The sequence below is a fragment of the Gymnoscopelus braueri genome (assembly GCF_963280865.1).
Source record: "Gymnoscopelus braueri genome assembly, chromosome: 6".
NCBI lineage: Eukaryota > Metazoa > Chordata > Actinopteri > Myctophiformes > Myctophidae > Gymnoscopelus > Gymnoscopelus braueri.
Genome location: NC_137607.1, coordinates 27,449,084 through 27,462,331, shown reverse-complemented (window position 1 = coordinate 27,462,331; position 13,248 = coordinate 27,449,084). Strand labels below are relative to the sequence as shown.

Below are 13,248 nucleotides of genomic sequence, written 5' to 3'. Positions count from 1 at the left end.
GTTGTGACGGCCCCTTGGTGCTTCAGACCAATGGCCTGTTCTGTTCTATGGTTTCCGGCTCATTTGGGGAGAGCCTCATTGTTGTAGCCTGGCTCCAGACCATAATATGCCCATGCTTCAGTATGATAATCAGGCTATCATTATTGGGGAATCCTGGACACCTGGGTGGGGGGATTACTCACCTTCTACTGTATTGGGGCCTGAGCCTTCATTCTGTCTCTCCTCCTTGGTTGGTTTGGTTGTTTGGCCCTTGCATTGGTTGATTTGGGTTTTTGTTTTCTCACACATTCATACACTTACATACACCACGGATTTACTGATTGCATATTTTGTTACGTTCATGTAGGCCTACTTAATAAAATGTGAGAATTAAGTTACCTATTTTTCTTATTCTAAAATGTCTTATTCTTGTTTCTAAGAGTCATGTGTGGTCTCCAATTTGTCCGCCTTTGAGCCAGGTTGTGACAAAGTCCACAAAGTAAATGTGCACATCTTTGAGTGAAGGATCTATTGCAGGATCTATTGTATCCCGAGCACTGCTCCTAATAGTAAGGATGATTGATTGATTGATTGATTGATTGATTGATTGATTGATTGATGTTTTTATTGACAAAACATGCATATACAGTACATGACCATATTTGTACATAAATCAGTTTAAAGGAGGAGTTCACCCAAAAAAAATACTTATTTTCTATCAATTACACGCCCCATGAAGCCTTGATTTCATGGATTTATTTGAGTTTTTGTGGCATTCCTAAGACAATAATTTGATGACCGTGTGTATTTCCGGTAGGAGACACAAATAATCTACTTTGTGTGTCCTACCGGATACATTAGCCGGTAGGAGACGGGAATCAAATTATTAGCTTAGGAATGCGACAAAAACAAAAAAGAATCCATGGATTCAAGGCTTCATAGGGTGTGCAATTGATAGAAAATAAGTCATTTTTTGGGTGAACTCCTCCTTTAATAAAAAAATTATGTATACGCAGATTGAGATAACTAATAAGAGATAACTGCATGCTTTTCTTCACACCTTAAACCATTTTAAAAAAATGTAATAGAAATGAACAGAGAGAGGCTACAAAACAAGTTAATTTTGTCAGATGGCATTATCCTTGATCTTTGACAGAAGTAGGCTACATAAAAACCGGCTCTATATTTGTCACTGAACCTTTTTATCTCTTAGGGAATTGCTGATATCTAGAGGGTTACTCTGACATCTAAAAAAACATTAGGCTGTAGTAGCAATAATGTTTGACTCTGTACAATGGTGTAAACCAGTGTTTCCCAAACTTTTTAGCTCAATACCCAAAAGAGAAATCTTGTACCAGTTGTGCCTGTCTGTGTTGTACCCATATATGGAGATCTCTGTGTCTGTCTGCCTGTGTCTGTTTACGCCCATATATGGAGATTCCCAGTCATCAATATAGGCCCATAGATGGGTATGCCCATATATGGGCATATCGGTTAGATTTGCGGTTCTGGACAACTGGATCTCCATTTATGCCTATATATGGGCATATCGATCGGATCGGTCGCCTATCAAAAGGACTCGACGCCGGGCACCCCACTCCCTCAAGTCCTGGTCTATGTGCGAGCCAAGTTTGAAGTCGGTCTGTCCCATATATGCGCATGACCATATATGGGCAGCGCGGGCGGATCTGTGGTTTTACAAAACTGGATCTCCATATATGCCTAGGCCTATATATGGGCGTATCAGTTGGATCGGTGGTCCTGAACAACCGCCTAACCGGCGTCTATGCAACTGATTCTCAACTCCCTTAGGTCGCCGAATTTGAAGTTGGCAAGTCGGGCGGTTCTCGAGATGTGTGAACTACAGATGGGCGGACATACGTACAGTGATTTTGTGCATTTATTGTAAGATATTGCCTCCCTTTCGGATGTCGGAATGGACCAAGCTTTAGGCCAGGCAAAGTCCTGCAACTGTTGGAGATCTGATGAATGCAGGGCTGGGCTTTCTTTCTGTCCAAGTAGACTTGCTCTGGTGTTTAAAAGCTTCTGCGTGCCTCAGGGACTCTGTGATGCTGAACTAGTTTACCATAGCCTCCTCTGGCAGGGTCGCAGTCCTGTCGGTACTCATCTCTTACCTGTCCAACAGACCTGCCACGGCCATACTGCCGTCCCTCTTTAAATCCGGCATCCCAGTCTGTACGAATGATGCGGTCATCCAGCCTTGTGCCATTAATAAACCGCATGGCATATTCTGCATCTGCACGTGTATAGTATTCAACAAAGCAGAACCCACAGGCAGTCTTCTTGACTTTATCCAGACCAATGACGATGCGCTTTACATCTCCACTTTTGGCGGACAGCTCATAAACCTGTTCCTCAGTGGTATAGAAGGACAGGTTCCCCACATACAGGGTAGTACTCTGCTTCAGCAGCTTACCCTGTTCATATTGGTTACCCTTAAAATGCTGGTCTCTGTATTGACTTATATCAACATGTTCTCAACCTTATGTAGAATAAATTCCACGACGCATCAAACTATGAAATCCTTGACGACTCTTCTGTAAAATAGAAAATAGTTCCTAAATTTGACTTTTCATAACAATCTATAAAATCCAAGGGAATACGGGGTCGAGTGTACAATTAGTTAGATAAGTCTTATTGGCCAGAACCAATGTTGTCATCAGATGTAGCTTGAGGCGTCTGTGCCCAAATATGGAGATGTCTGAAATCATATTGATGATGTCATCCTAGGCATCAGCCTTCCAAATACTTGCCCAACGTGCCCAAATATGGAGATGTCTGATGTCAGATGTCATAGTACTGATGTCACAGATGACTGGAATCCTAGACTGGCCTCGAACAACTCTTATAACTCTTATAACTCTCATAGGTACTGCTCACGAATGACGTCTGTCACCCCCGACTTGTGGGTCTGCACTAGTATTGCTAATTGATTAATTTAACCATGATGTCTCAGGTGTGTAAACACTGTGGATGTTCTGACATCGAATCGGATGAGGCGTTGGGGAATACTGTGTGTACCAGCTGTGGTTCTGTTCTGGAGGACAGCATAATTGTGTCAACAGTCCAATTTGTTGAAGGCACTGGTGGGATCGCTTCTACTGTGGGACAGTTTGTCTCTGCAGACGCTCCAGAGAAGACTCCAGCTCTAGGAACTGGCTTTTACAGCAGCATCGGCAAAGACTCGCGAACCCAGACATTACAGAATGGGAGGCGTCAGATATCCCAGCTCGGCAGTCAGCTCCAGTTAAATCAGCGCCAATTGGATACAGCCTTTAACTTCTTCAAAATGGTCGTCAGTAAACATCTGACCAGGGGACGAAGGATAACACACATCATCGCTGCCTGTCTATATTTGGTCTGCAGGATTGAAAGAACTCCCCACATGCTTCTTGATCTCAGTGACATTCTACAGGTCAATGTTTACATTCTGGGAAGGACCTTCAACCTAGTGGCCAGAGAGCTGTGTATCAACGCCCCTGCTATAGATCCTTGCCTCTATGTTCCTCGTTTTTCTCACATGTTGGGGTTTGGGGAGAAAACCCCCCTGGTTTCCATGACAGCACTGAGACTCCTGCAAAGAATGAAAAGAGACTGGATGCACACAGGAAGACGACCATCCGGCCTCTGTGGAGCAGCTCTTCTGGTAGCTGCCAGGATGCATGAGTTTCGTCGTACGGTAAAGGATGTAATTGGAGTGGTGAAGGTCTGCCATGCAACACTCAGGAAGAGGCTGACAGAGTTTGAGGACACACCCACCAGTCAGCTTACCATCGGTGAGTTCATGCACGTCGATCTGGAACTGGAACAGGAATGTGACCCGCCCTCATTTATAGCCAGTCAACAGAAAACCAAGATCCTCCAGCTGGAACAGGAATTGGTCAAGAATCTGGATCAGGTCCAAGAGGAGTTCACCACATACAAAGAGGAGATAGAAACAGAACTAGAAAACAGCCAACCCAAACTCAGAGGGATTTATGCTACCTTTGCCAAGGAAATAGACACCGGGGATGAAGAGACCCTCTCAATGACCTCTAACCACTTGGAGCAGCAGGAGGGCGAGGAGGAGGAACTACATGCTGCCACCAATCACCTGACCCAGGACTTCCTGTGTCACATCCTCCAGGATCAAGAGGACGGACAGAATGATGGACAAGACGATCGAGAACAGGAGACCGTCTCTCTTCCCCCTCCACTGGCCTCCATACAGGGACATGTTCCTCTACAGCTCCCAATACAACTCCCAGTACAACCACTGACTGAAGACACTGAGACCGATGACGACAGATCAGAGAATGGAGAGCTGGACCTGGATGGAATTGATGACCAGGAAATTGACAAGTACATTCTGAATGACAAAGAGATTGAGAATAAAACAGCTCTTTGGATGAAACAGAATGAAGATTATCTGAGAGAACAGAGAGAAAAAGAACATAAGATCAGTAAAGAGAAGGAGCAGGGGACGTATAAAGAGAAAAAGAAGAGTGTTTCTCGTAGAGCTCAGTTGACTGAGAACAGCACAGCAGGTGAAGCCATACAGAAGATGTTGGAACACAAGAAGATCTCCAGTAAAATCAACTATGATGTTATCAGAGACCTGGGCATGAAGACTTCCTCTCCTCCTCCATCCTCTTCCCCCAGAGCACGAGGCATGTGTGAAGGTGTAAGTCAGAGAAGGCCCTCGCACCAACAGATGAACCTGAATTACACAAATGTTCTGGGACTGGCAGCTTCCACTGGAAAGATGGGAAAGAGATTCCACCCACTCATCCCAACGATACTACCATATGTGAGGAACCGAGCTGATAGACCAGAGAGACACAAGAGGTTTTGTTGAAAATTGTTAAAGTTTGTTATTTTCTATTTACCAAACAGAAGAGTATCACAAATACTTAACAATATTTCTGGGCCCTTTACAAAAAAGGCCAACATAACAGAACAACTAAGCTCAACCACAACAGGAGAGAACTGAACAGAACAAAATGATACGTAGCTTGCAAGCTAGTTCAGGCAGATAGCCTCCACTCGAGAGGTTTACTCGCATGTGCAGCACCATGTGGGTGATGTATTGTATGTGACGTGTCAAGCAGCTGACCAAATTGCCGGTCTTCTTAAGCTCACTGAAGCTGATTCATTGTACTTCCTCTTGCTTTCAGTGCTGCGACTGGATGTTTGTTGTATGCGCTTTGTTTTCTCCCACCACCACCAGTAGGCTCTGCTTTCCCTAAGGGTTCTGTTTTACCCATGAGGGGGTTGGTTTGTTATAGATGTATATCTCCCTGCTCTTAAATGGTTGTCTTCTAATGTGCTGAGCAGGGTGTAATGTATAGCATAGCTTGGAGCGGAGATAGACTGAGATTAAATTGATAAAAGCTACAATAACGATAAAACATGTCAATACAACACTACAATAACGACAAAACATGTCTTATTATTTATTATAATTATAGTACAACAAAAATATCAGCTAATAAACCCCTGCCCCTCCCCATGATACAGGAGGAACACGGTGGCAGTCCAATTTAACCAACGACACTACAGTATTTAAGCAGATGAATCCGAGTCCCTATTCTGGGAATGTCATAATATGCAAGTTCAGCCTCAAACCACATGCAAGTGCAACCAAATCAGAAATCCTTGTCTAATCAGGTGGGGAGAAGTTTAACTGGTAAAGCACCAGAGCTCTCAAGTAGGGGGCAATCCTTTTTATGGAAAGTTGGATAAAGTATATACTTTATGCAGTTATCATCTTAGTAGCCTACTTTACATCCACATGATACAGGAGGAATATGGTGGCAGTCCAATTTAACCAACAACACTACAGCAGATGAACCAGAGTCCCTATTCTGGGCATGTCATAATATGCAAACCTTTTGCCAGCCAGACGCCTCCAACACCAACCCCCAGGACCTAGTGACTCAAATAAAACTGAATCAATGGAATGCAAATTTAGCTTAAATGAAAATGACAACTTAATTTTAACTATGTGTGTGCACTCTAATCAGTCAACTCTACTGTTATTTAAAACCAAAATCTGTGTCCAGTTATTTCTTTATGTAGGCTATGTATTTTGAGTGTTGTGCTAAGAAATAAACCTAAACGAACATTGTCAAAAGGTTTGGGAACCATTGAAATGCATGGCACTAAGATCTTGTCTCTATGAGAAAACGAAAGTGAGTCATTAAGAGAATGAGATAATGTGAAGCTTAGGGTATTGTTGTGATATATGATCATGTTTATTGCATGTTTTGTATATGCAGGAGAGTAGCTAGACAGAGGCCCTTGGGTGAAGCACTCTCGAGGGTCCCCCCTGATAAAATATCTTTTAAATGCACTAGCCTACTGTAAAATCTGATATCCTGCCATCAGCACACACTGACACTTATTGAGCAAGTCGCAAGACAAGCTTGTTCTGAAGGACACAACAAAAATAAACAGATTACATGTATCGATTAACGAATGCTTCAGCACCACCGCCGCTGGACAGCAACAGGCTATGCGTGTATGTAGGCTAATATAAGCCATGCAGAATTCAGCTGAATTACAAGCTACAAGCTTTTTTTACAACACTCTCTTGTTAAGCAGCAGTTGCAGTTGAGCACTGCTTAGGCCTACACTCATTGCTCACCAAATACAAAGTTGTCTTTAAACTCAAAACATTTAAAAGATAAAAGACATGGCATTCTAACGTTACCATGATCCTCTGGCTTCATGGTTGTTTATTTACAGTGGCATTTTGAGACCGTCTTCTGTCCCTGCTCCCCCTGTGTGATCAGGTTTACTTTCCCACATAGTGCAGTGATGATTGCTTTATTTGTGCCCATTAGAAAAGTTGTCCTATACTGAATTAAATAACAAAACATTTGATTTCATTTACTTGACTGCCTGACATTACAGGTATGTCTCCCTGTTATATATGAATGTTAATTGCTTTCTTTTTAAATAATAAAAAAAAAATAATAATAACAATAACAGTAATAACTAGAAAAAGTGCTCCTCGGCGCACAGGTCTCCGCCAGGTCAGGTAGGTTATTGTGGCCTCCTGGTGGTGCTATAATAGGCCAATGTGGAAAGGGTGCCATTTGTTCTTAGGCCTTTGATGGCAATCAGACACTGCATTCATGATTTGAGGCATTTTGTTATTTTTTGTTGTTGCTAAATTAGACCTGCTGGTGACACTATCACAGGGCAAGCTGGAAATGGTGGCATTTCTTCCTCAATGTAGTGCAAATGTGCGTGCAAAGTTTCACTGCAATCTGACGCTGCGTTCATGCTTTGCGTCATTTTGTTCAAAACGGGCCACTCCTGCAAGCTTTAGAAGTCAATCTTAGCCAATCAGGATGGAATATGAAAAATCTAACAGATCCGTCTTGATCACATGACTATAGAGATCATGTGTACTGATTTGCGTGACATTTGGATAAAATGTGAAGGAGTAATATCCAAAAATGTGTTTTACATAAGTCGGCCTCCTGGTGGCCCTATAAAAGGCAGATGTGAGAAATGCAGGGCAAACGTTTTTCCCCTCTAGGGAGTGCAAAGCTTTACACAGATCGGTGCAGTTATGGGTAAAAACACGAATCGGCCTGTTATAGCGCCACCATGAGGTTGATTTGAAACATTTCAAGTGGCATTTCTTTCTCGACCTAGTGAGAATGTTCAAAAATTCACGGAAATTGCATGCTGTGTTCATGATTTGAGGCATTTTGTTCAAAACGGAGCAGTCCTGCAAACTTTGGAAGTCATTTTTAGCCAATCAGGATGGAATATGAAAAATCTGAAAGACCCGTTTTGTTTAATGACTATAGAGATACTGTGCACCGATTTGCGTGACGGTTGGACACAATCTGTAGGAGTTATACAGTTTAATTTACCATGCAAACTCCCCTGCCAAGTGGCACGTTCCAAGTACCTTCCCCTCCCTATAAAAAGAGCACTGGAGTCATGTGTGACTCTATTAGAAGTATCAGACCCAATAACAGGAAGTGTATGTGTTTGTTCAATGATGTTTGGACATCTGTTAAAACAATACATGTGTACGTTTCGAACCACTATTGCCTTTGTGTAATTTGTAACCTGAAGGAAATGAAATGAACATGAAATGAAATATGTGCCATGCAAAATGGGTCAAGATGTGAAACAAACTCCCTGAATACACACATAGCTAGCATTGTAGCATTCAAAATGATTGGTGGTGGGGGCACGGTGGCGCAGTCGGTAGAGTTGGCGCCTCACAGCTAGAAGGTCCTGGGTTCGAATCCCGCAGGGGGCGCTGTGGGCGTGTTCTCTCCCCTGCGTCATCAGTGCCCATACCCTAGGTGGGGTTGGCGAAAGGGCCTTTCTGTGTGGAGTTTGCATGTTCTCCCTGTGTCTCATAGGGTAGGTACCCTCACAAAAACATGTAGTAATCCTGGTCTCTATACTGCCTCCCCCTGGTCAGCCGGGGCGCCTGATGGAGGGGAAAGGAACTGGTTGGAATAACGTGTTCCTTCCATGCGCTACGTCCAACCAGGGAAACTCTCCCCTGTCAGGTGATAAGAGGGTCAGTTGGCTCTCATGCATTGAAGGAGGCATGAGCTCGGCCCTGGCCTCCCTAGGCTGGCAGAGGGAAGGTAGTGCCCAGGATTACATAGACAATTGGCACTGGGTGTAAAAAATGCGATTACAAAAGTGTGGGATAAAAATGTAAGAAAAAAAAAAGGTTGGTGCTGACAATGAGGCTGTAACTAAGGTAATGGTGATATCTGTAACAAAAGGTCATGATGACTATACTGCGACATAAAACTAATAAATATGTAATCAGGAAAAACAAAACATAATTGAACATGTGAGGCTGAAAATGTATAAGTGGGAATGGCAGTCACTGTCTTTACCACAGGTGCCCTCCTGTATATTGTGAAACCGAGTTGTAAAAATTCATTTAAAAACGTTATATTCAAACAAGACACCTCTGCGTAGTCACAAGATCACTAGTACTGTAGCATTTATGATTGAATACCGTTTAGTAACACTGCTACAAAACAAAATAAAAACATTAACTTTGATGGAGAAAATAAAGCATACCTCCAGCATTCTGCATGAACCCGGCATAAACACTATCCAATGCCCGGCATAAATCATCGTTAACCTCAAACCCGACTTCAGGTTCTTTTCACTTGCTGTTGGTTGTCATGTTTGCCAGTTCCCACCTGATATCATGTGGGAGTCCTGACTGCTCCAGGCTGAACTGAATAACTGCTAACTTGCATAATGTCTTCAGACTAGGACTTAAGTCTAAGATGTACATGATACTGGGTCTGTAAAATCCTCCAAAGAGGATGATACGATCTCCCACCTTGCAACAGCACATCCCATCCGTCCAACACAGTGTCTTCCCCTTTGGCTCAACCTTCTTCCAGGAGGAGATCTCTGGATTGCATTTCCACAGATAATTGGTTTTAAGCAAGCACAGCTCTTCATTGTGGGCAAAGGCTGAGGGAGTAGACCCAAATTTTGGCCAGAGGTCTGCAGAAGGCGTCCTCATCCAGCAGTTGGTCTCAATGTCAAAAACACTGAGGTCGTTGCAGATGCTTTGACCCCCTATACCGCCAAATACAAACATCTTTTTCCCGATGATTGTGGCAGAGTGATGTATTGACGTAGGTGGTGGGGTTCCTCTGATGTTAATTGAAGACCAGACCATTGTGGTGGTGTCCAATTTGTAGATGTCTTTGGAGAAACTGTGCTCATCGACCCAGTGTTTACCGCAAAACATAGCTCCTCCAAAGACATACATGACCTTCTCCAAGACACAGGCTGAGTGACACATCCTCTCTTGTGGAAGAGATCCTGATACCTCGGGCCTGAACCAGCTGTGGGCGTCCAAATCAAATGCATAAAGCACGTCGTAGTACTTAAAACTAAAATTAAATAAATGTGTATCACACCCTCCCCAGATGTATACGATATCTTCTATAAGCACAGCTGTGTGGCCGAGGCACTGAGAGGGAACCTCAGGGGGGCGCTCTCCTCGTTCAGTTGTCACGAGAGGCAACTTCCTCCAGCGCAAAGACACTGTGTTGAGAACATGCACCTCTATCTGGTCCCTGGAGATCTCCCCGAAACAGAGATCTCCAAAGGCGTACACCTCACTCCCCACCGCCACGGAAGCGGCATGTTGGGTGCATGGACCTCCTGTGAGACGCGCTGTGATGCGCAACATTTCCTACAAAGACCAGCAACGATATGTTTATAAAGTCATTCAGAAAGTCTTGTCCTATTAAAGTGTGGAGTCCATACACAAACACTTACTATATAACACAGGACAAACGTCATAAAAACCTTGGCCAATCCACAAAGCCTGATGGGTGTCGTTAGACAATCAGTGAAATCGATGCTTGTTGATCTTCCGAATGTTACGACCCTGAGGTTGTATGTTTTTATGAGTGCATGTGTAGCCAAATTCCAACACTCCAACTTCCACATGTGTGTCCTCCAGTCACGCCTTAGTCCCGTCTATGAGCGAGAAGTTGAACGGCAGAGTTGCACACCGAAACTCAGACGCAAGCATAAATCTGACTTGAAACGTAAATACATAATTTGAAGGGAATCCAGCTTTGTGAAGAATTCCAAGGCAATAAATACTTCTTCCTCAACAATTCACAAATCTCTCTGTTCCGTCTCTAATATGCTTCCCCCTTCCACATACTTTAGTTCCTATCTATTTCTGTTTCTGTAAGTGTAAATTATCTTATTTCCTGTTATTATTATTATTATTATTATTATTATTATTATTATTATTATTATTATTATTATTATTATTATTATTATGAACTTTGTATCTTTGTCACTTATGTATTCTTGCTTACACATGTGCCTCTACTCACTGTCACAGTGACCGATAAGCTCCTGCCTTAGATTTTCCGCCATTTTCTAGGATGTGTGGAGTGTTGCCCAGGGTGTTTTAGAGAAGGGACCAACAAGGATTATGAAGGACAAACATCACCCTGGCAACAAACTGTTTGTGATGATGTTGCCAAACGGTAAACGCCTGAGATGTCTAACAGCCGAGGTAGGTTTTCAAAAGCGACTTAAAACGAAGGCACTGATGTTGCTTTAACTTTAGCAGGCAGTGCCAGTTCCACAGCCTACTGTAGGTGCCTGGACAGCAGTGGTGGAAAAAAGTACTCAAATGTTTTACTTAAGTAAAAATATAAATATTGCAATGTAGAAGTATTCTGTTATAAGTAAGAGTCCAGAATTCAAACTTGCCACAGACTATTGATCAGTGCTCTGGCTTTTTTCCCCACCTTCAATGTACTTACATATTGTACAGTTAATATAAAACTACATTCTTTTTATTCAGGGACGCCTTTTTTGGGCCGCTAGGACCCCACCCTACTGTGCATGTGTGACATAGGCGCGACAACTCCACTACACTACACTACACTGTTACCAAGGTCTCCGATGCTTAGCGGCAAACCAACTAATTTGGAGCACGATGCCAGCGTGAAATTGCCTTAAGTGAAGATGGGCAGGCGGACGAAACACATCGTCAAGCTCATGTCACCATGATCAGCCATAACCATAGGACTTCCCAATGCAGCTACCACTGCCAAATATGTGGACTGTGTTGTCTAACCTCAATGTGTCATCATGGCATCAGGCCCTAACAAATCAGTCAGGCATATGCCGCTGTTCCGACGTCGAGTTCTCCCGGGGTCCAGCGACGACGAGACGCCGCCAGCCGACCGGGTCGTTTGTTCCCATAATGGCTTTCTGGTTTGTTGTTGGAAGTGGGTTCCTGTTGGAGTCAGCCCTGGTTGAGCTGCACGTTGTGAAGTTGTGGACTCGGCGCTGCCCGTGCCTGCTTCCTCCCCGGAGGGCCTACTCGCTGAGTCCTGTGTGACGTTCTGGTCTTGGGGCCCGTCTAAGTCATGGGTTCCCAAACTTTTCAGCCCGCGACCCCAAAATAAGGCGGCCATTGACTCGCGACCCCACCTAAACCTGGAGGTAATTTATGCACATAAACTTGCACGTTCGGTGCGCATTTGAAATGTATTAAAATGGTAAAACGTACTATTTGTAATCATTTTAGGTTGTATTTCATCCATTCTGTTGAAATTAAAATACAAATAAAAATTAATTTAAAAAGAGGTTTTTTTTATTTTATTTGTTTACCCAAAATAATTTCGCGACCCCACCGTCAGTCTCCCGCGACCCCAACTTTGGGAACCCCTGGTCTAAGTGACCCGGGTGGCCAACCTGCGGGTCCTTTGCCAGAGGGGATTTTCCCCCAGCGTCACTCCGAAGATTCGTATGCCACGGATGTCACCTTGGGGTTGGCGTCCTGTCAGCGCTGCCAAAGTCTCCGGGCCGGCCGGCGTGCCGCGCCTATGTCGTCCAGAGGTGTTGGCGAGCGGTGTTGGCAGTCCGGCTATATTTGGAATAACGGTTAACCCCCTGCATTACTGCAAAGTAAAAAATGTACTGCAAGTACATGTGTAGGCATTTTTGTTTACGTTGCTAAAAAAGGAGGAGATAGATTTTAGCTGCTTTTCCTATAATTCAAAATGATGGGAGATCTAAAGGTCAAAGGTCAAAAGTCATAGTGTGAAAGTTGTTTGTCATGAAGAGACGCATATGTGTATTGAAGTTTCATGGATGCACGTTAAACAGGGCATGAGTTTACATTTTTCAATTGATCGCTATAGAGCCACCCTTTGGCCAATAGTTGTGAGTTTCGTGGCTTGGCCGATTGGCATAGCATAGCCCTCTACCATATTGCCGATTTTCGTAAAAAGCGACTGCAATTAGGCCGTGACAGAAAAAAACGGCGGAATAATAATAAAAGGTAGAGATGGCCCCTTAATAAAAATTAGAAAATGTGCTCCTCGGAGCACAGGTCTCCGCCAGGTCAGGAAGTTGTAATAGAGGTTGTGTTGTCACAGTACGTCCTGCGAAGCTTAGCCAATGGTGCCGGAGATTAGGTGTTCACAGACGGACGGACACACACACACACACGGACGGACGCACACACACACACACGGATTGTCTCCACCATGCCTTCGGCCTGGTGGAGACAATAATAATAATTATGAACTCTCTTTGAATAATTTCAACTACATTTATTGACCCGCCACAAGAGGCCACTGTTGTAATTTCCCGTCCACAGAATGAATGTCTTTGCACGTCTTTGTGTGAAGCACCTGTTGTACGGTGCCCCAGCACAATCCTGAATACTCTCAAAACACCAATAAATGCAAAAGG

General features: G+C 43.7%; 3 protein-coding genes across 3 annotated transcripts; 1 reads left to right on the top strand and 2 right to left on the bottom strand.

Annotated features, from left to right (window-relative positions):
• Positions 1-2,015: 2,015 nt before the first annotated feature.
• On the bottom strand, positions 2,016-2,867 carry LOC308086864 (nuclear cap-binding protein subunit 2-like; the record flags this gene model as incomplete). Its single annotated transcript, XM_080430508.1, has 2 exons — positions 2,016-2,476; positions 2,801-2,867. The coding sequence occupies 2 exons, from the start codon at positions 2,865-2,867 to the stop codon at positions 2,016-2,018; spliced, it is 528 nt and encodes a 175-aa protein (XP_080286634.1).
• Positions 2,868-2,944: 77 nt separating this feature from the next.
• On the top strand, positions 2,945-4,837 carry LOC308086863 (transcription factor IIIB 90 kDa subunit-like; the record flags this gene model as incomplete). Its single annotated transcript, XM_080430507.1, has 1 exon — positions 2,945-4,837. One exon carries the CDS (start codon positions 2,945-2,947, stop codon positions 4,835-4,837), a length of 1,893 nt encoding a protein of 630 aa, XP_080286633.1.
• Positions 4,838-6,109: 1,272 nt separating this feature from the next.
• LOC308086861 (kelch domain-containing protein 3-like) lies at positions 6,110-10,201 on the bottom strand (the record flags this gene model as incomplete). The annotated part of the gene is made up of 2 exons (XM_080430504.1): positions 6,110-6,157; positions 9,335-10,201. The coding sequence occupies 2 exons, from the start codon at positions 10,199-10,201 to the stop codon at positions 6,110-6,112; spliced, it is 915 nt and encodes a 304-aa protein (XP_080286630.1).
• Between the last annotated feature and the right edge of the window lie 3,047 nt (positions 10,202-13,248).